We start from the raw sequence: 24,516 nt of genomic DNA on the forward strand, positions 1-24,516 counted from the left end.
AACAGGCTACCACTACTACACACATACACACACACAGCCACTGCCTAAAAGTCTGACTGGCAATCCTTCCTGGGATTTATTACTGAATAACGAACAGTTACCAAACCTGTCTGCCCCATCACAAGACTCTTCCAGATTAAAATGTCTCTCGCCCACTGGGATCCACTCGCCTGTCTAGGACACAAACCCGTGAAGCACCAGCCCCAGTCACAGAGCCAGATTCCCGCTTCGCCTCACGCCACCTCACGCCTCGCGCCAGCCTTCCCACCACTGCCGGCGCAGCCCGCGCGGCGTCACGTGACCTCTGGTTCTGCCCCCCCCGGCCGCGCTGCCGGATCCCCGCCCCAGCGCGCCCGCGGTGTCACATGATACCTGCCCCCCTCTCCCCCGCTAGCCAATCCCCTCCCTCCCGGCTTGCGCGGCGTCACATGGACGCTACTCGCTGTCCGCGGCCTGTTGGTTTGTTCCGCGGTGGAGTATCCAGATAGGCAACACTGCGGCGCCGGCTGAGTCGGGAATGGCTGCTATACTGCAGCGCGTCGAGCGGCTGTCCAATCGAGTCGTGCGTGTGTTGGGCTGTAACCCGGGTCCCATGACCCTCCAGGGCACTAACACCTACCTAGTGGGGACCGGCCCCAGGTAAACGTTCTTCTCCAACTTCCCCAACGTACGCGGCCGGCCGCGGAGTCCGGGCTGTGACTGATCGCGGGTGTGCGGGCAGTGGGGAGCACCGCGTCCTGTCCCTAGCAGGGCAGCCCCGCGCCTAGCGGCCCGCCGGGACTGCACGCAAGACACTCGGCTCTCGAAGCTAGCTAAAATACGACCACCCCGGGTGATAGCTCTCTAATTTAGCGAGAAATGGAAAAAAAAAAAAAAAAGAAAGAAAGAAAGAAACTTCCTGTTTTGAAACCCGATTTACTCTGCTTGATGTTTGAATGCCAGAGTGTGCGTGTTTAAACTTGAGGAAATTCGGGTGTCAAGAGTCCAAGAAAGGGTTTACTTTGCTCACTTGACTTTAACTGGTGTTTTGCCCAGAGTGGAACTTCCCTTCTCAAAAGCGATTATGTTGAGGCGATTTCCTCAACTCAGCAGCAGAGGGCAGGATTCTCTTGGCTTCCAAATTGGTTGTCTGTAGCCTGTGGGATCCTAAGAGGAGCTGACGTAACTAATTTGGAGAAGTTTTTTGTTTCAGTTGTTTGAGTTTAATTTGCAGACACAGTAACACACCTGTATTTCTAAGAAGATACTTTTGCTCTTGTTTAACTGCGTTCTGTTTTAGTGAAATTATGCAGGAATGGGAGATTTGGTTTACTGCATAGTAAGTCTTTGGCATTTAGCAACTTTTGTAGTCTTTACTGGATGAACCAAGAAAATGTAGTGTCTCTTGAGCGTAGAGTTTAATTGTGCAGTCAAGACATGAATAATTTTTAAAATATAATTGATTACTAAAAACGATTTAGTAAGTACAGTTAATTGAGTTTTCCTTGGAAGTGTCTACTGTTTGGCGTTTTTCCAGTAAATAAGAATTTTAGAAGCAGCAGACCTACAAGGTGGGCAGGTAAAAGATTAAGCTCAGAGTAAACAAGGCAGGGTCAGGTAGTTACCAAAGGTTTAGGCTACCACCAGAATCTAGGAGGGTAGAGAATTAAGCAGGAAAAATGCCAGATCTCTAGGTTACAGTCTGTCTTGGCTGGAAGTCCCTCAACCAAGTAAATCCATAGGCGGTCTCTCTTCAGTGTGTCATCTTAAACTAGTCAATACCTCAGACAAAAGATGCATATTATCAGAATTACCCTGGAAAGTCTCTTAGAAGAACACCATGTTGGAGATCAGTGTACTGTCTCAGTAAGTTCAGCACAACCTGCCTTTTTTCCAGCGTTGAAACAGATGGCTGATTCTGTTTGAAAACCAGATGAAGAAATTGGCTTGTGTTTAGGGGCTATGTTGTACGAAAAATACACACTGTATCTTTAAACACTAGAATCACACTCAACATAGCAAAGTGCTAGTGCTAAAAGAGACTTAAAGACTAACTGAGGGAAAAGCAGATTTATAGTCTCCTGTCTTAAATTACTTAACACTGTTGCTCACGTAAATTAATGGAGTGGAATGGCCAGTGGAATTACTTGCACTATGTAAATTATTTCTCCAAATAGTTGAACTAGAGAGTCTGTATAGTTGAGCTAGAAATAAGTGTAGATGATGCTACTGTATACGGTAAAACATGTACAGTAAAAGGTGGCTAGAAATTAATATTAATTGACCTCTTGTCAGATGTTCTGAGATTCGTGTCCACCCACTCCACTTCACAAAACAGTTCTAAGATCACAAGCGGCTTTTGTATCACTAACCTCAATGGTATTTTTTCTGTTCTCATCTTCCTTGAACTTCAATGCTTTGACACCATTGACCACTCCCTCCTTAATTTGCCAACACCACATTCTTCAGGTTTCCTCTTACCTCTCGAGCTGCTCTTTCTCTTTCACCTTGATAGAGTCACCTTCTTTACCAAATCTTTAATGATTTTAGTTATTCAAGATGTAATCCTCATCTCTCATGTCCTTCTACTGTTTTCTCTAGGTGACCTCATCTACTTCTTTGGCTTTACCTTTATTATCTGTTTATTATTAACTACCAAATATATAGCTCCAGTTCAAATTCCAAACTTGATCTTCAGACTAAGTAGCCAACTTTTAAATCTATTTGCATGACTCACTGCTGTCTGGAACTCAGTGTTTTCCATACTGAACTCATAAACTTTCCCAGAAAACTGCCAGGTCCTCCTCCAGTTGTTCATATCTTGGTAAACAAAACCATCAAAGGAAATGCCTAAATACCCTCCCAGACATTTATTTGCTTCCTACTGCATATCCAAGCCATTATGAAGATCTATTCATGTCCCCTGCTACCACTCAGTCCAAGCCAGCACAACTCTTGCTTAGGCTACTGTAATAGCCTCCTAACTGGCTTCTGTACAACTACTTCTGTCTCTCTCCAATCCAATCTTCCCTATGTAGCCTGAGTGGTATGTTAGGAATGAAAATTGGAAGGCCTTGTGTATTCTGACCTCCATCAGTCTTATCGGGCTCCTGTCAAACCTCTCCCATTCCAGCCATGCTGGCCTTATAGTGTTTCAGATGAGGTTTATGATACCCTGTCTCAGGGCCTTCATGCATGCTTTCCTCTTTCTTCCACTCTTCCCTCCCTTTATCCAGCTAATCTCATTCATCCTTTAGAGCACAGCTGAAATACCATTCCCTCATGGAAGTCTTCCCTGACCCATCAGACTGTATTAGAAGCACTCCATACTTTTCATGGTCCTTATCTCAATGATAATGAAATGATTTTTTTGTGCAAGAAGCTTAGTGTTTTTCCACACCTTCATACCCCACTATAACATCAGTTCAGTGAAAGCGTATTCATGGCTATATCCCCAGCACCTAGCACAGAGCCTTATACATGATACAGGTGGAACACTAAATAGTTGCTGAATGAATGAGCATTCTGTACATTTTCTCTTAATTTTCACTATAATGACTCCAAGACTGCTGGATAACTATAGTTTTAGCTAGTCTTCCTTTCTCATCTGATCAGCCCATGGATGCCAAATAAATTTCAATAAAACACTGCTAGACCTAACTGTGATGCTTAGTACATAGGCACTCCATAAGCATTTGAATCAACTAATGACAGCCAAATTGTCCAGTATTTTCACTTTCCTCCTCTGCTCAAGAACCTCTAAAAGCTGCAATTTTAACCTTTCCTATCAAAATTGTACATACTTTGTGGGCAGATAGTGTGGCTGATAATAGAAAAAGGCAGTCAAGTGGAATAGAATTAAAACTCTGGACTCTGGTTACCTAGATTAAAATCCTGGTGCCATTTACTAGCCATATGACTTTGGACAAGACAGCTCTAAGCTTCAGATGCCTGATACAACCCAGTGAAGGTTGTATAGTACCTACCTCATTAGATGTTATGAGGATTCAGTGAAATTTAAGTGAAAAAACATGTATGAAAAGTACTTAAGTTGTAGCACATGGAAAACATACCGTGTTAGTTATTATTTTTATCACTTCTGCTTTCCTCATAACATCTAGACAACACTGGGCTCATAGTAAGTGTTCAGAAAATATCTAATGATTTTGTAAGAGTGACAGCAAATAGAGACCAGTTAATAGCTATCTTAATATTGACATAAAATACATATAACAAGGAATTTGATTCTACTAATTTTCCATCAATTGAACATTTTTTTCTTCATTCATGTAGCAAATAGTTATTGTGTGCCTACTGTGTGCCAGACACTTTGCTCTAGTGAATAAATCGTTCATAGACCTATACAGATTCATCTATTTTCTTGAGCCCTTGATTAGCATAATTTGCATTTGCAAAATGACCTCCTAAGATACAGGATATTATTGTCTTGACCAAAAAGAACAAAGTCAGCTAGCCCATGTAGAGATGATACTATTCAATCATCTATTATAACTATTCACAGACATCATGGTTAGAGTAACTGTTTGCTAAGGGAGAAACTAATAACATTTTTTTCAATTTCAAAACTGTTAACAGTTTTTTCAAATGTATAGCTGAAGTTTTATTTTTGCCACATAAAGAATGATTCTAAGCATTTAACCTAAGCAATCCCCTTCTGCTAGAGAGGCCGTGTTTTCAATGGAGAAGTCACTGACCTTGCATCTGAACATCTAGTGCTTCCCGGCACTGCCTCTTGCTAGTTATATGACCTGGAGCAAATCACTTAGCCTTTCTGAAGACTAGTTTTCTTAAAATAAATAATTAATAAAGTAATAATTCCTCCCTAGAGTTGATATGAGGATCAAAAGAAATAGTAAATATGAAAGCTCCAAATGGTTTAAATTGCTCTGTCAATGTAATATGTTATCAGTGTGACTTTTTTTTTTCCCTCAAAGCTTGTTGCAAACTCATGTTTTAGGTTTGATAGCATCTAGACACCCCTCCTTTGTTCTGAATAGATTGTATTAATTCCAGAACTTTTTTCTGTTTTCTTTCTTTTGAGAGCCCTTCTTTTGTCAATTCCAATTTTGTTAGACCAAGACAGGACCATTAAGAGACCTAAAACTGGAGGCCCAGAAACATGTTCTTCAGTACCACAGTCATATGGTCACTCAAACTTTCAACTGCAAACAACCAGCACAGGCATTCTAAAAGATCTGTTTTCTTTGCTACTAGATTTTATCAAATTCGTGTATCAACCCTATTAATTTTGTCATGATCAGTGTGATGTGATCTGGTCTTTAAATTACAGAGATTTATACTCATTTTTAGATTATGAGATATTTCAAAACAGAGTTTCTTGGGAGGACGGGAAGGCAAGGATTAAGATATAATTTTAAAAGTGGTGGGGCCTCGATGGATTGAAAAAATTTGAGTCTTACATGAAGCGTGGAAGGATTCTTTTTGAGGACCAGAAGACCCACAAAACTAGTCCCAGTGACTCTACTCTAGGGGCAGTGAGAATTTGTGGTAAATAACCCCAAATGCATGGAGGCAGCCAAAATCTAGGATGGGCGGGCTAGAGAGTGTTATTGGAGGTATCATGGTATTATAGTTTTGTGTATTTTTAATTTAGCATGACTAAATATGCACAGTGCTAAGTGCAGTACAATGTATTATAGATAAACAAATAAATCTATAAATTCCTTGAACCAAACAGACAAGCTTTCTTCCCTGAAGGGACTCAAATTTGTAGGGTAGTATTGGGTGTGGAAATAGGCAATAAACAAATAAATATGTAAATACATAATATGTTACATGGTAATAACATATAATAACATTTTTTTGCTATGGAAAAAAAGTGAGGTACGATGGTTAGGAATAGCATCGGAATTCTCTCTGACCCAAATCACACTCATCTCAAATTTGCTCCCTCCAGGGTTTACCTTCTTGATTAATGGCACACCAATCCTCCCACCTAGAAACCTCAGAATCGCCAACTGTTTCCCTCCTTCCACATCTAGTTGTTTAACAAATATCCTGTTGGTTGGTTGATTGTACCTTCTAAATGTTCTTTAAGCCATCTCTTCCTTATATTTCAACTACCAACAGAACCCTATAATAAATGCCCCCTTGGTCCAGTGTGACCACCTGGGCTCCTGTCTCCGGATAGGATAGTTCAACACTGTGTTTCTGAAGGACATCTACTGTGCTACAGAACATAGGGTGCAGATAGAAGCCAATGGGCTATGAGGCCATTGCCCTCCTCCCTTATGAGAGGCCAGTTTGTTTTTGTTGGCTCTGGGTCTCAGGGAGTAGGGTTAGGGAAACAAACCAACCAATAAAAAATAGCCATCCAGTTACTCACTGTTTAATTTTAATGCTTTGCAAAATGCTTTCTATTGTATGTTACTTTTATTGTTTATTTCCAGTCATATGCAGTTCCCCTTCTCACCAACAGTTGAATGTAAGCAGGGTTGTTTTGTCCTGCTTACTGCAAGAACAAAGTTGTAGCACATATTACATAATCCGTAAACAGTTATTGATCAATGAATGAATAACTCAGACTTTTCATCGAGGCTAATCTGTCAGCCAGCATGAATTAGTGAGGTGTTACTGTGAAACAGCACGAGTAAAGAAGTTTGTGAATTGGATCTTGAGCTGGGCATTGTGGCTCAACACCTGTAATCCCAGCACTTTGGGAGGCTAAGGTGGGAGGATTGCTTGACCCCAGGAGTTAAGAGACCAGCCTGGGCAATATGACGAAACACCATCTCTACAAAAATGAGCCGGGCTTGATGGCGCATACCTGAGTCCCAGCTACTCAGGAAGTGGATGTGGGAGAATCGCTTGCACCCGGGAGGTCAAGGCTGCAATGAGCTGAGATCACATCATTGCACTCCAGCCTGGGTGACAGAGCAACACCTTGACTCCAAAAAAAAAAAAAATGGATCTTGAGGCAAATGTCACCCTGATGTCTTTAGTTCAGCAAAACTTCATAAAGGCCACCTCATGAAACCATGAGGAAGGGCAAACAAAATATAAGGAAGATTCAGAACCACAAGCAAAAAAAAAAAAAAAAACAGCTAATTGGGTTGTCTAAGTAAAGAATGAAAATAGCTCAGACGTTTTTCCCGTGCTTCACTAAAGCCTTCATTTTCATGTGTCAGGGTGCTAATGTAAAACTTCAGTGATAAGTTCTATATCTAGTGCCAAAGACTAGTTCCTTTAGGGGTGCCATCGAATCAAAATCTTTCATATCTATAAAACTTTTGAAATATACTGAGATATGAGATCTCAAAGGCAGATAGATAAGAGCACATATTCTGGCATCAGAATACCTGGGTTTGAAAGATGTTTCTGCCATTTATCTGTAGAGTAACCTGGGCAAGTTACTTATAAATATAATGATAAAATATCTATGTTAACCAGTCGTTATGAGGAATGCAATTGTTAAAATATGTAAGGTCCTTGGAATGGTGCCATGTTTTCTTTAATTGCTATGTAAATGTTTAAGATTATTGCTGTTATTCCTTGTTTAGACTTAGATTTAGCTCTAATTTTTTTCGGAAAACTTTCTTAGGGTGAGATTACTGTAGTTAAGCTGAAGTGACATAGCTGTTTTTTGAGCATGTTGAAAGTAAAATAATGTTTGCAGTTTCTTTAATGTAAATTATCTGTGTACAAAATAATGCTAATGTCAACTCAGCGTTCCAATTGTGTGATTATCTTCCATTTAATTTTCAGGAGAATCCTCATTGACACTGGAGAACCAGCAATTCCAGAATATATCCGCTGTTTAAAGCAGGCTCTAACTGAATTTAACACAGCAATCCAGGAAATTGTAGTGACTCACTGGCACCATGATCATTCTGGAGGCATAGGAGATATTTGTAAAAGCATCAATAATGGTAAACAGAAAACATTCATTAAGCTCATTGAGGAAAGCCATGTTTGGAGAATAATTTATTTCAGTTACAGAGCTAAGTAGTCTATAAACCATTTACTAAATACCTCAGTTTTAAATGGTACTTTTAGAAATTGATGAGACTGTTGAATATTGTGCCTAGTTTTAACAAAGGAGGAACGGAAAGTCCTGATTTCTGTTTCAAATCCTCAATTTTACTTTAGTCTGTGAGTTACTATTCAGACTCAATCATAACCAACAACTGTTGAGCATTTACTCTGTGCCAGGCACTGCACTAAACAATTTATGTGGATACTGTGAGGTAGGTGCTCTTATTGTTCACATTCTAACAGATTATCTCAGGCCTTCTATAACTTTAAGGCAGTTACTAAGATATGCTGAAATTCAGGGAAGATATCATTGTATTGATAATTCATTGTCCCTGAAACCTATACAGTATTGATATTTTCCATCTCTTTATTTCCTCATCCCACCATCATATACCTAAATTGGTTCATTCCTTCATTAAACAAATATTCCTTTTACTGTTATACGTCAGACAGTGTTCTTGGCACAAGGGGTATGGCAGTGAACAAAACAGACACTGTTCTCATGGAGCTTTCATTCCAGTAGGGACGTTAATGGTAAATAAATAATAGATCAGTCTGGGTGCAGTGGCTCATGCCTGTAATCCCAACACTTTGGGAGGTCAAGGTGGGTGGATTGCTTGAGCTTAGGAGTTCAAGACCAGCTTAGGAAACATAGCAGGACCCTGTCTCTCCAAAAAAAGTGCAAAAGTTTCCCAGGTATGGTGGCATGCACCTGAAGTCCCAGCTACTCAGGAAGCCAAGGTGGACAGATTGCTTGAGCCAGGGAAGCTGAGGCTGCTGTAAGCCATCATTGTGCCACTGCACTCCAGCCTGGGCACCAGAATGAAAAAAAAGAGAAAAAAATAGATCAGATCATCATGGGTGCTATGCAGGAAAATAAAGGTATAATAAGAGAAAGGGAAGAGAGAGTAAAGTGGAGAAGGGCAAGGGCTGTTATATCCAGAGTGGACAGAGAGAAGGAGCAAGCTCCTGGCAGTAAGGCCTGCCAGGCAAACAGCATTGCAAGAGCAAAGATGCTGGAATGAGAGTGTGGTTGGCACATTCGGGGCACAGTAAGGAGGTCAAGAACATTCATGCTCGTTTACATTGAGCTAGTATTTTTAAACATTTGTAAAGATCTGCTTTTTTAGGCCTTGTGACTATAATCGGGACATCTCAGCTACCACACCCAATATCACCAGGCGGCCAGTTATTAAAAAAACTGGCAACCAAGCTTCCTTACCCTCTTAGCTCCTTTCTTCCAATCTAAGGGCACTGTATACCACAGGAACTTATAATCTCTCAGTCTGACTTTTCCTTCTCTTGTCTTGCCTCTTTTAATCTTGTCTTAAACCTCTTCTTTTAATCTACCTATTAAATCTTGTGAATTAAAAAACTATTTTATGCCAGAGACAGTGGTGTGTGCTTATAATCCCAGCTACTCAGGAGACTGAGGCAGGAGGATAGTTTGAGCTCAGCAGTTCAAGACCAGCCTGAGCTACAAAGTGAAACCCTGTTTGCGGGGAAAAAAAAACACTATTCTGTGATTTCTTAATTAGCTTTGTCACCTCAGCCAACTCTTCAGATTTTTCAGTTTGAAAAATTAAAATGTTTATAGCCCACTTTTTTCCTTCATAAATCAATTTTATTGAGCTTTAATTTACATACATAAAATATGCCCATTTTAAGTGAACAGTTTGGTGAGTTTTAACAGACATGAATACCTACGTGACCATTCCAGTCAAGATATGGAACACTTCCTCCATTCCAAAAACAGTCCCCTCGTGCTGCTTTGCAGTGATTTCCCCCATCCCCAGCCTCCAACAACCACTCAAATAGGATATGTGTTTTCATTTATATTTGCATGTAAGTTTGAAAACAGATACAAAGTTATAGTATGACATTAATTTTGTAATTTTGATATAATTGTGATTTTTTAAATTGTCTACTAAAGGTCTCATAAGCAGAAATGTAACGCCTCCATTTCTTTACTGAAAGATAAAATTATACAGCTTATAAACAAAACAAACAAAAAAAATTCAGTATCTCAATCTTGTTATATGATGTCAATTCCCAGAAAAGCATATCATTGTTTTCCTTTGGCTTCTAAGATACAAAATAATAGTTTGGGGTTGGAAGGGGAAGTGGTATTTGTTGTTGTTTCTTTTCTTTTTATTTCAGTGTTTCTGTCTCCTTTATCCTCAAACTAGCAGATTCGTGTGCCTTGTCCATTTTTCTTTGAAATATCTCTTTCTGCTTTCATATTTCCAGTGCTACCATCTTAACCCTAATATTCAGTACTTTCCAGCTGGGAAATTGCAGTCATTGCCCTCCTGGGCTCTCTGATCTCCTTTTGGTCTCCCTATCCACAGCCGCCATATTTATCATGAGTTAACACTATTTCGTTATCTTACTAAAGAATGTGTAGTGATTACACATGATAAAGTTTATATTCTTCTATTTTGTAGAAGGTAATTTAAGACCCTTTCTGATCTGAGCTCATCTTACCTATCTAACTTTATCTCCACTCTTCCCAGCCAGTATTTTGCAGTAGAAAAATTGATAGCATTATGTTGTCAGACATATGTCATGTTTATTCTTATTTTAATGCGTTTGTTTGTTTGTTTGTTTTGAGACAGAGTCTCACACTGCTGCTCTGCCTGGAATGCAATGGCGCGATCGTGGCTCACTGCAACCTCCGCCTCCCGGGCTCACCCGATTCCCCTGCCTCAGCCTCCCTAGTATCTGGGACTACAGGCACACACCACCACACCTGGCTAATTTTTTTGTATGTTTAGTAGAGATGGGGTTTCACTGCATTGGCCAGACTGGTCTCGAACTCCTGACCTTGTGATCTGCCTGCCTTGGCCTCCCAAAGTGCTGGGATTACAGGTGTGAGCCACCATGCCTGGACTTAATGCCTTTCCTAATGCAGTTCCCCTTACCTACAACTCCTTCTCTGTACCTTTACCCATCCTGCTCATCCTGTAAGTCACACCTCAAGTTCTATCATATTTATAAATCGTTTCCTAACTCTCCTTTCTCTGAACTCCTGCTGCCTTTATTAGCCGAATTGTCCATTTAATATTCATTAAATGGTACCAAGTATAGTTCTTTGTTTCATGTTTGTAAGTTTTAGTTTCCCAATCAGGGCAACTTTTAAGAACTTTGATATCACAGTGATTGTATTCAGTGTACCTAGTATACTGGTTAGTTAATTGGCACTCAATTGTTAATTGGTTAATTAATTTATTTTCTTTGTGTCAGTGAGGAGTGGTATAGATTAAGCTTATTTTAAAGGTTTAATATCTTAGCCACTGGTTTGGGGCTTCATTTCAGTACTCATAGCAAGGACCTCATGCTATCATCCTTTTGTTATTAATTACTGTATGACACCTTTGCTACATGTTAGGCACCTGGATAAAGTTTCCAGGTTCTGTATTACTGCTTCTTCAACACTTGTCGGGATGCCAAAGCTAGCTGAGATTATGAAGAACTACTTTTAAATGTTTTATATAAACTAGGAGTGACTCAAAAAATATAGAGGCTTTCTTGTAAACCTAGAGGGGCATGAAAGAATGAAGAGCTATTTGGTTGAAAGATATGAAATAGTTACATCCCAGAGATAACCTGCTGTAATTCATCCCATTTTCTATTGTCTCTTAATGTTAATATTTTATGCAGTCATTCACAAGTGTTAGCTCTATGAAAGTTGATCTCTTAAAAGCCTTAATTATAATTTAAAGTGTGAATCAATATATTTTATATGTTTTATGACTAGACACTACCTATTGCATTAAAAAACTCCCACGGAATCCTCAGAGAGAAGAAATTATAGGAAATGGAGAGCAACAATATGTTTATCTGAAAGATGGAGACGTGATTAAGACTGAGGGAGCCACTCTAAGGTAAGTAAATGTCCCTTAGCCAGGGAAGGTGAAGGGTCTGTGTATACGTGTCATAAAAAAGCATGGAAGGATCCCAGCACTTTGGGAGGCAGAGATGGGAAGATCGTTTGAGCCCAGGAGTTCAAAGACCAGCCTAGGCAATATAGTGAGACCTTGTCTCTACCAAAAAAAATTTAATTAGCTGAGCATGGTGGCATATGCCTGTAATCCTCACTATTCAGGAGGCTGAGATGGGATGATCGCTTGAACCCAGGAGGCGGAGGCTGCAGTGAGTCAAGATTGTACCACTACACTCCAGCCTGTGCAACTGAGTGAAACCCTGTCTCAAAAAAAAAAAAAAAAAAGAACAGAAGGTTTATGCATATGTGCTGGTATGTGTAAAGAGTACATCAGGAAGGATACAAAAGAAACCCAATAACATTGCTTACTCTGGGAGGAGAAAATGAGTTGCTTGAGAAATGAGAAAAGAAAGACCTCACTCTTTATTAAATTGTTTATTTGAATCATATGATTACCATTTTTTTGAAAAATGGAATTTACACTTTAAAAAATTAGTGTTGTCTCCTAAGGAGGCTTAGGGATCTACCTATCAATTCAATTCAGGGCTTTCCCATATTCTCACTTCCAAAAGATGACCCATACCTAAATTAAATAAGTTTTAGGCTTGACCAATCATACCTCATGACCTATCTGAGGGCTTCAAAATGGTATTTCAAACTCGGTTGTTTTAAAACTGAACTCCTCTCTCCCACACAATCTGTACCTGTTTTCTGATCTCAGAACATCCACTTTTCTCAGTATGTAAGACTTTACTCATTCTTCTAGACAGAGGCTTCAGGATTACCTTGCACTTCTCTTGACCTTTACCATCCCCCTCCCCTTGCCCACTACACTGATCAGGTTAGTTTTTACATCAAAAATATTTGTCAGCTGACACAAACAAATGGAAACATATCCCAAGCTCATGTTTGTGTAGGATCAATATTGTGAAAATCATACTGCCAAAAGCAATCTACAAATGCAACACAATCCCCATCAAAATACTACCATCATTCTTCACAGAATTAGAAAAAACAATTCTAAAATTCACATGGAACCAAAAAAGAGCCCACATAGCCAAAGCAAGACTAAGCAAAAAGAACAAATCTGGAGGCATCACACTACCTGATTTCAAACTATACTGTAAGGCCATAGTCACCAAAACAGCATGGTACCAATATAAAACAGTCACATACACCAATGGAACAGAATAGAAAACCCAAAAATAAACCTAAATACTTACAGCCAACTGATCTTTGACAAAGCAAACAAAACCATAAAGTGGGGAAAGGACACCCTTTTCAATAAATGGTGTTGGCATAATTGGCTAGCCACATACAGGAGAATGAAACTGGATCCTCATCTCTCACCTTATACAAAAATCAACTCAAGATGGATTAAGGACTTAAATCTAAGACCTGAAACTATAAAAATTCTAGAAGATAACATTGGAAAAACCCTTCTAGACACTGGCTTAGGCAAGATTTTATGACCAAGAACCCAAAAGCAAATGTATTAAAAACAAAGATAAATAGTTGGGACATAATTAAACTGAAGAGCTTTTGCATGGCAAAAGGAACAAACAGCAGAGTAAACAGACAACCCACAGAGTGGGAGAAAATCTTCATAATCTATACATCTGACAAAGGACTAATATCTAGAATCTATAATGAACACAAATCAGTAAGAAAAAACAAGGCCATCAAAAAGTAGTCTAAGGACATGAATAGACAATTCTCAAAAGAAGATATACAAATGGCCAACAAACATGAAAAAATGCTCAACATCACTAGTGATCAGAGACATACAAATCAAAACCACAATGCAATACCACCTTACTCCTGCAGGAATGGCCACAATCAAAAAATCAAAAAACAGTAAATGTTGATGCGGATGTGGTGAACAGAGAACACTTTGTACACTGTTGGTGGGAATGTAAACTAGTACAACCACTATGGAAAACAGTGTGGAGATTTCCTTAAATAACTAAAAGTGGAACTACCATTTGATCTAGTAATCCCACTACTGGGTATCTACCCAGAGGAAAAGAAGTCATTATACAAAAAAGATACTTGCATACTCATGTTCATAGCAGCACAGTTTGCAATTGTAAAATCATGGAACCAACTCAAATGCCCATCCATCAACGAGTAGATAAAGAAACTGATATATTTATATGATGGAATACTACTCACTCAGCCATAAAAAGGAATGATGGGCCTGGCATGGTGGCTCATGCCTGTAATCCCAGCACCTTGGGAGGCCAAGGCAAGTAGATCACCTGAGGTCAGGAGTTTGAGAGCAGCCTGCCCAACGTGATGAAACCCCATCTCTACTAAAAAAAAATACAAAAATTACCCAGGCCTGGTGTTGCATGGCTGTAATCCCAGCTACTTGGGAGGCTGAGGTAGGAGAATCGCTTGAATCCGGGAGGCAGAGATTGCAGTGAGCCGAAATTGTGCCATTGCACTTCAGCCTGGGCAACAAGAGCGAAACTCCCTCTCAAAAAAAAAAAAAAAAAAAAGGAATTAATTAACGGCATTTGTAGTGACCTGAATGAGATTGGAGACTATCCTTCTAAGTGAAGTAACTCAGGCATGGAAAACCAAATATTATTTGTTCTCACTGATGTGTGGAAGCTAAGCTATGAGGACACAAAGGCATAAGAATGATACAATGGACTTTGGGGCCTTGTGGGGAAGGGTGGGAGGGAGGTGAGGGATAAAAGACTACAAATAGGGTACAGTGTATGTTGCTCAGGTGATGAGTGCACTAAAATCTCACAAATCACCACTAAAGGACTTATGTAACCAGATACCACCTATACCCCAATAACTTATGGAAAAAATATATTTGTCAGCTGAGCACAGTGGCACATGCCTGTAGTCCCAGCCACACAGGGACTTAGGCAGGAGGATCACTTGAGTCCAGGAATTCTCGGCTGTAGTGCACTATGCCAATCGCATGTCCATGTTAAGTTCTGCGTCAGTATGGTGACTTCTGAGACCTTAGGAGCTGGGGACCACCAAGTTGCCTAAGAAGAGGTGAACTGGCCCAGATAGGAAACAGCAGGTCAGAACTCCCATGCTGATCAGTACTGGGATCGAGTCTGTAAATAGCCACTGCACTTCAGCCTGGGCAACAAAGTAGAAACCCATCTCTAAAAAAAAAAAAAAATAGGTAAATACACACACAAACACACACACGCACACACATATTTGTCAGTGCTATCCCTTCTTCATATCCACTACCAGTACTTCCTCCTTTATCTTACTGTCTCCAGCTCTCCCCTTTAGCCTACCATCCTACATTGTGCTACTTGAAATTTTTAGTGACTCTCGCTGCATACAAGATAATGTTTGTTCTCTTTACCATACCGCAGTCTGACCCCAGGCCACTTTTCTGGTCTTAGTTCCCACTCCCCTCACAAAAACACTTAGCCAATATACAAATACTCCTGGGCATATTATGCCTGTTTATCCCTTTGTTTACATCACCCCTTTCCACTACTTGTCTCCCTGGTAAATTCTTATCTATTCTTCAGAGCCCAGTTCACATGTTACTTATATCAAAAACACTTTCTGGGCAAAATTAACTGCTCTTATCCCGCTTTTGTATAAATGTTATTCTATAATAGCATTTATCAAGTTGTATTATGGTTTTGTGGAGGAGGGTAAGTGTCTCCTTAAAAAGGAATCAGCTCCTTAAGTTCACAATATTAGTTAATGTCAGTTGTGATAGCAAAATAACTCAGAAATGTTTAACGGCTCAAATAGGAAACAAATTTATTTCTTGGTCCCATAAAGTCCCAAAAAGGTTACCAGTTAGCCAGTGGCCCTCTGCAAGTAATGATTTATGCTCCTTCCATCTTGTGATTCTACCCTCCTCAAGACTTTTTTTTCAAGGTTGCCATGTGCAGCTTAATCAATCCAGCAGGTAGAAAAGCATGGAAGGGATATTGCATGGGAGGTTTTCATGGACCAAGTCTTCTGTTGCATTGGCTGTCAATTCAGTCATAAGCCACCCCTAACTGTAGGGAGTCTGGAAAATATACTTTAACTGTATGCCCAGCAAAATAGAGGAAATGGGTTTAGTAACTAGATAGCCATTCTCTGATACAGGCAGATACCAGGTTCATCCTCACATCCTCGCCTCTAGCACACAGAAGGCACTGAATATTTATCTTACATATAGTTAGTATCTTTAAAGAGGCAAATAGATGAACAGATGAGTAAGAGAAAATGAAGTAGTAGATGTCCATGTCCTCTTTTAAACTGGTGCCCCCTTTTTTCTACTTGCTGTGGTTTTCAAAATGTAGTTTAGAAACCTGCTAGTTTCTGGGCAGTTTCCTTACAATGCTGTTATTGAAAATATAGCCAGGTGTGTTTTCTCACACCTGTAATCCCGGTACTTTGGGAGGCTAAGGCAAGCGGTTCGAGACTAGCCTGGGTAACATGGCAAAACCCCATCTCTACCAAAAATACAAAAAAAATAGCCAGGCATGGTGGTGTGTGCCTATGGTCCCAGCTACTTGGGAGACTGAGGTGAGAGGATTGTTTGAGCCTGTGAGGGCAGAGGTTGCAATGAACTGAGATAGTGCCACTACACTCCAGCCTGGTGACAGAGCGAGACTCTGTCTCCAAAAAAAAAAGAAAATATAATAGCATGTTATATAATTTGCCCATGACATCAAAGGAAAACAAACGTTATATTACAGCTTCTCAAAAAGTATTCTTGATAGTACTGAAATTTCCTCCAAAGCACTCCAGCCCTAGGCCAAGTTAATGAAAGGGGTAGAGATGGTTTATTGACTCTTCTGTCTCAAAGATTTGGAAATCACAGTACTGGTTTATCACAGTTATCATAGAATCATGGGTATTCATTAGAGCTGTACCTAATTTTCCAGATTAAACATATGCCGCTGTTGGATGTTAACTGCCATCCAGGTGGAACAGGACATTTTTTTAAAAACTTCTTATCAAAGTATAATATATAAACAGGAAAGATCACATAGCATAAATGTACAAAGTAATGCATTTTCAGAAATTCAACAAGGCCCGTAAGCAGCATTCAGATGAAGAAACAGAACAGTATCAGTGTCCCAGAAATCTCCCTTATGCTTACTTCCCCTTCAGTTGAGTACTGTCTTGGATTCCTGGAGTGAATTGATGCCAAAGATTTCAAATATTATATGAATTCTATTTAATTTCTGTTTTACTGTACTCTGATGGGAATCTATGTAAAGATTTAAGGGGAAAACCGACAAAAAGAATCAAAAACAGACACATTTTAAAGATGACTAGTTGTAAATAATCTTTTCTCAAAATATAAATTATCATTATGCTAAAGCCTGGATAAAACATTTAATTTCCTGATGACCGTGGTTTTCAATTTTCACTTCTATGAAGTCAGAAAAGCCCAATTGTTTTCAATATTAACATGTAATATTTTAAGCAAAACCTCTGTTAAGCTAGCTGGTGAAAAGACATTTGACAGAGTTCAACTCTACATAAATAACAGCACTTAAGAGTTTTGTTCAGCAAAAGTTGCATAAGTAGAAGGTTAAAATCTGCCTCAGTCCTCATGTATTCATTGGCCAGTTGATCTTGCCTACTTGCCAACTTTGAAAAAATAAAATAAAATGTAATAGGGACAGAGATAATATCCACCAAGAACCCTTGCAGTAGAAAGCAGAAAACTAGAAAGGTTTTTCGTAAGAATTTGATTCTGGATGTAAACTAGCAAGCTAAGTTAAATTTCTTGAAGAAAAGTCAATCTGACAGTTTTTGATCACTGTCCCGAATTCTCTAAGAGAGTCATCCTTACAAAGTCCACTCTATCACAGAAGTAACAAAACTAGATAAATTTTCTACCTGCTAAATAGGAAGGCCACAGCTGCAGTTCCTGTGACCTTTAGCAAAGCACTTCTGATGTCATTTCCTTTTCTCCTCCTGCCTGTGTGAAGTGAATTTTAACAGGTTTATGCAAATTACAGCAGCCACCCAGGTGACTGGAGAATTGAGATTACTGATTCCCCAATTTAAGAAACCCTGGTGCTTGTGTTCTGTTTATAGCACAGAAAACAATTAAGTTCTGGTGTGTTAGGGGGTCAGGGAGGGCTGATAATGAAGGAGACATTGCAAGCAAGACAGTTTTCAGATGAAGAGTGGTTCTCCAAGTGAGTTTTTGTAGATTAAAAAGAGAAAGATTGGGGTTCTGTTTGTTAATGCATTCTATGTGTTCATAAGATTGTCCACAAGATATGACACATCCCCACACACAGACACATATTTATATAGTTGGCTGGAAATACACCCCTTGGAATTATTTTCATATAACATTGAATATTTCTATTAACAGCTTGCCACAGGTTTAACCAGACAAAAGAGATGATTTCTAACAGCTCTTTAATACCTTGCCATTGGATCAACTATAATATAGTAATTGTTTGCAATATATGAAATATACCCTTGGAAACTATAAAAGCATAATAGTTCTTAATGTCAGACACTGGCCTTTCAAAAATAATTGCTCCCATTAGTATCTAATATCTTATACCTTATATCTATTATATTATTCGATTTTTTTAAAGACTTTACAGTTTCAGTATTTAATATTAAGGATTTGGTTGATTTTTATATTTATGGCAAAGGAGAAACTTCCCTAAGTTATAGTCATTTCAGTTCTCTTAAATACTTTTATTTAAGAGTTGAATTTTATCAAATGTCTTTTCACTGTCTAGGGAGATGAACTTATTAGTTTCCTCCATATCTTTACTATGATTTTCAGGCATCTTATAATACTGGAACATTCTTGCATTTTTTAATAAACCTTATTTGGTCATGATCTTTATATGTGCTTTTGGATTCTCTTTGTTAATATTTTGGTTATTATTTTTAGAATATTAATAAAATTGGGTAGTATTTTTCTTTTTGTACCTTTGTCAGTTTGGGGCTTTATCTGTTTCTTTTTTTTTTCGAGACGGAGTCTCACTCTATCACCCAGGCTGGAGTGCAGTGGTGCGATGTTGGCTCACTGCAACCTCCACCTCCTGGGTTCAAGCAATTCTCCTACCTCAGCCTCGTGAGTAGCTGGGATTACAGGCATCTGCCACCACGCCCAGCTAATTTTTGTATTTTTAGTAGAGGCGGGGTTTCGCCACGTTGGCTAGGTTGATCTCAAACTCCTGACCTCAGGCCTCAGCCTCCCAAAGTGCTGGGATTACAGGTGTGAGCTACCGCACCTGGCCTTTTTCTATGCTTCAGGAGAGTCTAAGTACATAGTAGTGAAATTATCTGACCTTTAAATGTTTGGTAGAATTATCCTGTGAAAATACTGAACCTTTAGCTCTAATGACAGTCACACATCTTTTTACTAGAGCTTCACTGTTGCTTATTAATTAATAATGTGGTCCTGTGAGTTAAGCTTAACACAAATAGCTTTATACTTTTTTCTGTATACTACTTTTTATAGATTTTTTTTAATATAAGGTTGGCCTAAACGAGTTTTGTATTCTAAGTTAAACTATAATCAGATCATTTTGTAAAAAGACAGGTTTACATGGTGGCTCACACCTGTAATCCCAGAGGATCCCTTGATGCCAGGAGTTCAAGGCTGCAGTGAGCCATGATCACTCCACTGCACTCTAGACTAGGTGACAGGGTAAGACCTCATCTCTTAAAAATAATAATACAATTTTTAAAAAAAACATGTTTCAAAAGGTTTACTTATTAGTGTGGCTTCTAGAATCTAAAATCCAAACTTGAAAATATTTACATATCATGACTAGACTCATCAAGGTCTCAAGGAAGAGAGATACACATAATTACCTTTAATGGTATAGTTTTGTTGTATAGGAACATACAGAAAAATGACATAAATGATTAGCTAAGAGGTGAAAGTGGTTGCATCTAGGGAGAAAGAAATTATACAGTGGGGGAGTAACAGCTACAAATCTTAGAGGACTATTTGATTCTTTGCTACATCTTATTTTTCAATTTGAGATATTTATTAACTTCCCACTATGAAAAAATTAGAATTGGGTTTTCCTCTTCTCCCACTTTGGAACACCATTCCTGTCCTCTAACCTGTCATAATGCTGGTTAGATCAGCATTCGGTGTTGATGTTGTTACGACTGTAGACACTTTACAGCTGAACTGTGTAGTAAACTATGCTTACTTTTCCTGCTTTCCTGCAATTAGTCATTGTTTTTGCTTTGTTATTTTGGATGGTTTTCTGTGTATTTATCACTAATTTAACTCTGAGTATATAAATCTTCCCTTAGGGTGTTTCAATGTATCATGGATTCTCTCAATTTCATCTTCTGAAAGAACCTTCCCTTTAAGCCTCCCAGCTAATAACTTGCTCCTGTCTCGGCTTGTTTTCCTCCAGGCCTGGTGCTGGTGTCATCTCAGAATTCTCTGTACTCTCACCTGGGGCTTCTGGAACTTTGCCTCTCTCCAGTGCCCCATAACTTTCTTAAAACCCCCTCTGTTTTAGAGGAACCCACCTCCAATGGCTTCCTGAGAAATGGTGAATTTTTGAGACCTTAGATGTCTAAAAGTAGCCTTTTTTCATCTAACTTGATTTAAGGTATTTATGAGTATAGATTCTAAGTTGAAAGTCTTTTTTCTTCTCAGTATTGTCTGCAAGGTTTCATTTCCTTCTGGTTTCAATATTGCAATAGAGAAAGCTAAAGCCCTTCTGTTGCTAACTTTTTTGGTCCCTGGCTTTTGGTTTTTTCCTTCTTGTCCACTGTATCCTGAAATTTCACAGTGATTCCTTCATCTTAAAATACTCAGCATGCAAAGGTGCCATATTTTGGCAGTGGTGTGTTCTGAGTCCCATCATCAGAAAAAACTCAGAGGAGTTGACTATAGTTTTAGTCAAAGCAGAGTATTTGTCAATCCGTGATAGGCCTTTTCAGTCTGGAAACATGTCCTTCAGTTCCAAAACTTTTCTTGAGGTGCATATTTTCTGTCATCTCTTGTGTGCTGTTTCATTTACTAAAATTCCTATTATTTTGTTAGAACTCCTGTACTACTATAACTTTATTTTTTTCTCTCTCATTTTTCATCTTTTTGCCTTTTTACTATACTTTCTGGGAGATTTTTGTTAACTTTATCACCTAACCTTACTACATGTTTTTATTTCTGTTCTCAGATTTGTAATTTTCAGGAACCCTTTTTGTTTCCGAAATGTTCCTTTTATACTACCCTATTCTTGTTTCATAGTTGCAATTTCTTCTCTTTTTGCTGAGGATATTATATTCTATGGGGTTTGGTTCTTTTGGAAATTTTCTTCATAACTGCTTTGTTTGCTTGTTCGTTTTTATTCACTGTCTTCAACATGACTTTCCTTAGATGACTAGTAATCCTGATTATCTTCCGATGTTTACTAATTGTGTTCTGATGGAAACTACAGAGCTATTTGGGAGCTCTGAGAATGTGAGGGGGAGTCTTCTGTAGGCTTTAAGCCTCACTGTAAGATAATCTGGATGAGCTCTTCAGTTGGGAACCTTCCATCATTGGTATCGTAGAGTCTTTCTTCCTGAGTTGGTAAAATAACTTAGAAAAAGACTCTTCTAATCTTCATGTAGGGTAAAGGCCTGGCTGCCAGAATTATAGAAGCTGAGTGTGGAAAGAAGGCATAGGAATCTACATATATTCTTGTAATCTTCCTTTTTTTTTTAGTATATTGTCTCTTCCTCCATCTGTGCCTTGTTTTACCCTCTTCAAAGATTAAACCTCCAGCGTTTCCCTTAGTGAGATTGGGGCACTTCTCAACTCAAAGTGGGAAGAGACTCTGAGGATCTGAATGTTTGTTAAAAAGACTTTCAATAGACTTCTTATTTCAGCCACCTTCCTTCCACTTCACCCTCCACTTCCAGATTTCCCAAATCCTTAGACTTTGAGGAATTCTGCAGTGCAAATCTGATTGGTTCTCAGCTTTCCCCGCTGCTTATTTAGGCTTCCATTTTCTCCTGTCTGATAAGTCACTTATCACTCATCTATATGTCATCACATTTACCCTGTTCCCACAAAATATTCCGTTATTGTGAAGATTTATTAAGTATATTCCAAGCATGGCTGGGTACAGTGGCTCATGCCTGTAATCCCAGCACTTTGGGAGGCCAAGGCGGGCAGATCACTTGAGGTCAGTGAGGTGTTTGAGACCACCCTGGCCAACATGGTGAAACCCCATCTCTACTGAAAATACAAAAATTAGCCAGGCATGGTGGCGAGCACCTGTAGTCCCAGCTACTTGGGAGGCTGAGGCAGAAGAATTGCTTGAACCTGAGAGGCAGAGGTTGCAGTGAGCCAAGATTGCACCACTGCACTCCAGTCTGGGTGACAGAGTGAGACTCTGTCTCAAAAAAATAAAAACAAAAAATTATATATACAGATAGAGAAATAGATATATATTCCAAGCACATAATAACTCAATACTGACTAGAATAGACAGGTAATTATCCTCTTAAACTAAATAAAATATAATTTAAACTATATTCCTTTAGACATTTATTACTATTTGCTGTGATTTATTTATATAAAATGTAAAATAGAGAGGTTAATAATGCCTAACCCAAAGTAGTGTAAGGATTAAATGTGTAATATGTGTAAATCCCTGAAGACAGTGCCTGGCACATGGAAAGCAATCTATTACTAAAATTAGCTACTACTGAGTGCCAAGTACTGGGTATATAAAAATGAAAATGAGATGAGAGTCCTGCCCTTCTGGAACTCATAATCTTGTGAGGTAGAATAGTAAACAAAACAATCTGAAGCCTACAGAATAGTATATAATTCAAAGTAGAATAATAATGTAGAGGCAACGGTGACCAGTACAGAGAATTAAGTCTGTATATTGCTGAGAAGTCAGGGAGTGCTTCGCAGAACAGATTATTTGAACTCAGCTTTTTGTTTATCTGGTTTCTTGTTGGCATAGTTACAAAACAATATAAATGTAAATAAGAAATTTTGAAATAAAATACCTGTCATACTTTAAAAGTATTATAATCAGTTTTGTCAACAAAAACTGAAAATTGGAGGAAAGGAAAAAGGAAACAAAAGCATATAAATTTCTTATGTAGGGTAAAATTTATTAAAAAAAAAAAAAAGCTCTGTTCTTAAAATAGATTAAAGAGTCTTTTTCTGACCACCTGCTGCCTGTTAAGAAAGTTTCTTTTAAGCTTTAAAATAAATTTTTTATGTTAAAAAAAATTTAAATAAATTTTTTACCATTTATTAAGCATGCAACTTTGTGCCACCTACTGTGCTAAGCACTTAAATACTTGTCTTTGAAAAGTATATACTGATGCCAGCCTAGGCAACATAGACAGACCTTGTCTTTACAAAAAATAAAAATAAATTAGCCAAGCGTGGTGGCACATACCTGTGCTCCCAACTACTCAGGAGGCTGAAGTGGGAGAATTGCTTGAGCCCAGGAGGTCAGGGCTGCAGTGAGCCAGGATCACGCCACCATACTTCAGCCTGGGTGAGAACAGCTTGGAAAACATAGCAGGACCTTGACCTATCTCAAAAATAAACAAACATATGTGTGTGTGTGTGTGTGTGTGTGTGTGTGTGTGTGTGTGTGTATAAAATGATGTAAACATATAATGATGTAGGAAAATACAATATAGTAAGTTAAGAATTCAAAAATCAGGTATTGAAACAATATCACAGTTTTGTTTTTAAAATATAAATATGCATAGAAAATAAATATATATTCTATAATAATAAAAGCACTCCCTCTGAGGAATAGAAATGGTTGTTGTTGTTCATTTCTTTTAAATACTTTCCTTTTCTCTTTTCCAAATTTGTCATAATCAGTGCTTATTACTTATAAAATAAGAAAAAAGGTAGGAGGCCAGACAAGGTGGCTCATGCCTATAATGCCAGCACTTTGGGAGGCCAAGGTGGTAGGATTGCTTGAGTCTAAGAGTTCAAGACCAGCCTGTCAATTTTGTGAGCTCCTGTCCCTACAAAGAATAAAAATAAATTAGCCAGGCTTGATGGCCCGCACCTGTGGTTCCAGCTACTCAGGAGGCTGAGGTGGGAGGATCACTTGAGCCTGGAAGATTGAGCCTGCAGTCACCTGTGATTGTGCCCCTGAACTGCAGCCTGGGTAACAGAGTGAGACCCTGTCTCAAAAAAAAAAGAAGAAAAAAAAGGGTGGGAAAAGTATTAAATTTTACTTCAGAGTGAGAATCTTCGTTTAGTTGAAGGAGAGCATTTTCTAATGATAATTTTCAGTGGGTACAAGAAAAAAAAAGATGCTTTTTAACTCATCTGTTTATTTGTGTCTAAAGATAAGGATAGAGAATAATTTACTTCTCAAAATTTCTTCTAAGCCTGAGTTCATAATTGTTATTATTCCTTATTTCTTCTTTCAACCAGAGTTCTATATACACCTGGCCACACTGATGATCATATGGCTCTACTCTTAGAGGAGGAAAATGCTATCTTTTCTGGAGACTGCATCCTAGGGGAAGGAACAACGATATTTGAAGACCTCTATGATTATATGAACTCTTTAAAAGAGTTATTGAAAATTAAAGCTGATATTATATATCCAGGTGGGTAATTTTTT

At 38.6% G+C, this 24,516-nt stretch overlaps 2 protein-coding genes across 5 annotated transcripts in view; one reads left to right on the forward strand and one right to left on the reverse strand.

Moving 5' to 3' along the window:
* The window catches only part of XKR9 (XK, Kell blood group complex subunit-related family, member 9), a 65,327-nt gene extending 65,047 nt beyond the window's left edge, over window positions 1-280 (reverse strand). Inside the window, exon 1 of one of the 4 annotated variants that reach the window (XM_012000099.1) lies at window positions 107-280. The gene's annotated coding sequence lies outside the window, so the exon portion shown is untranslated. The remainder of the gene's footprint in view (window positions 1-106) is intronic. The other 3 variants (XM_012000101.1, XM_012000100.1, XM_012000102.1) reach the window with 3 other exon arrangements.
* LACTB2 (lactamase, beta 2) overlaps window positions 272-24,516 on the forward strand; it is a 30,635-nt gene continuing 6,390 nt past the window's right edge. The window contains exons 1-4 of the mRNA XM_012000098.1: window positions 272-639; window positions 7,726-7,889; window positions 11,756-11,882; window positions 24,324-24,502. Of these exons, the coding sequence (XP_011855488.1) occupies window positions 518-639; window positions 7,726-7,889; window positions 11,756-11,882; window positions 24,324-24,502 (592 nt within the window). The 5' untranslated portion in view covers window positions 272-517. The remainder of the gene's footprint in view (window positions 640-7,725; window positions 7,890-11,755; window positions 11,883-24,323; window positions 24,503-24,516) is intronic.

The sequence above is a fragment of the Mandrillus leucophaeus genome, unplaced genomic scaffold (assembly GCF_000951045.1).
Source record: "Mandrillus leucophaeus isolate KB7577 unplaced genomic scaffold, Mleu.le_1.0 Scaffold616, whole genome shotgun sequence".
Taxonomy (NCBI): domain Eukaryota; kingdom Metazoa; phylum Chordata; class Mammalia; order Primates; family Cercopithecidae; genus Mandrillus; species Mandrillus leucophaeus.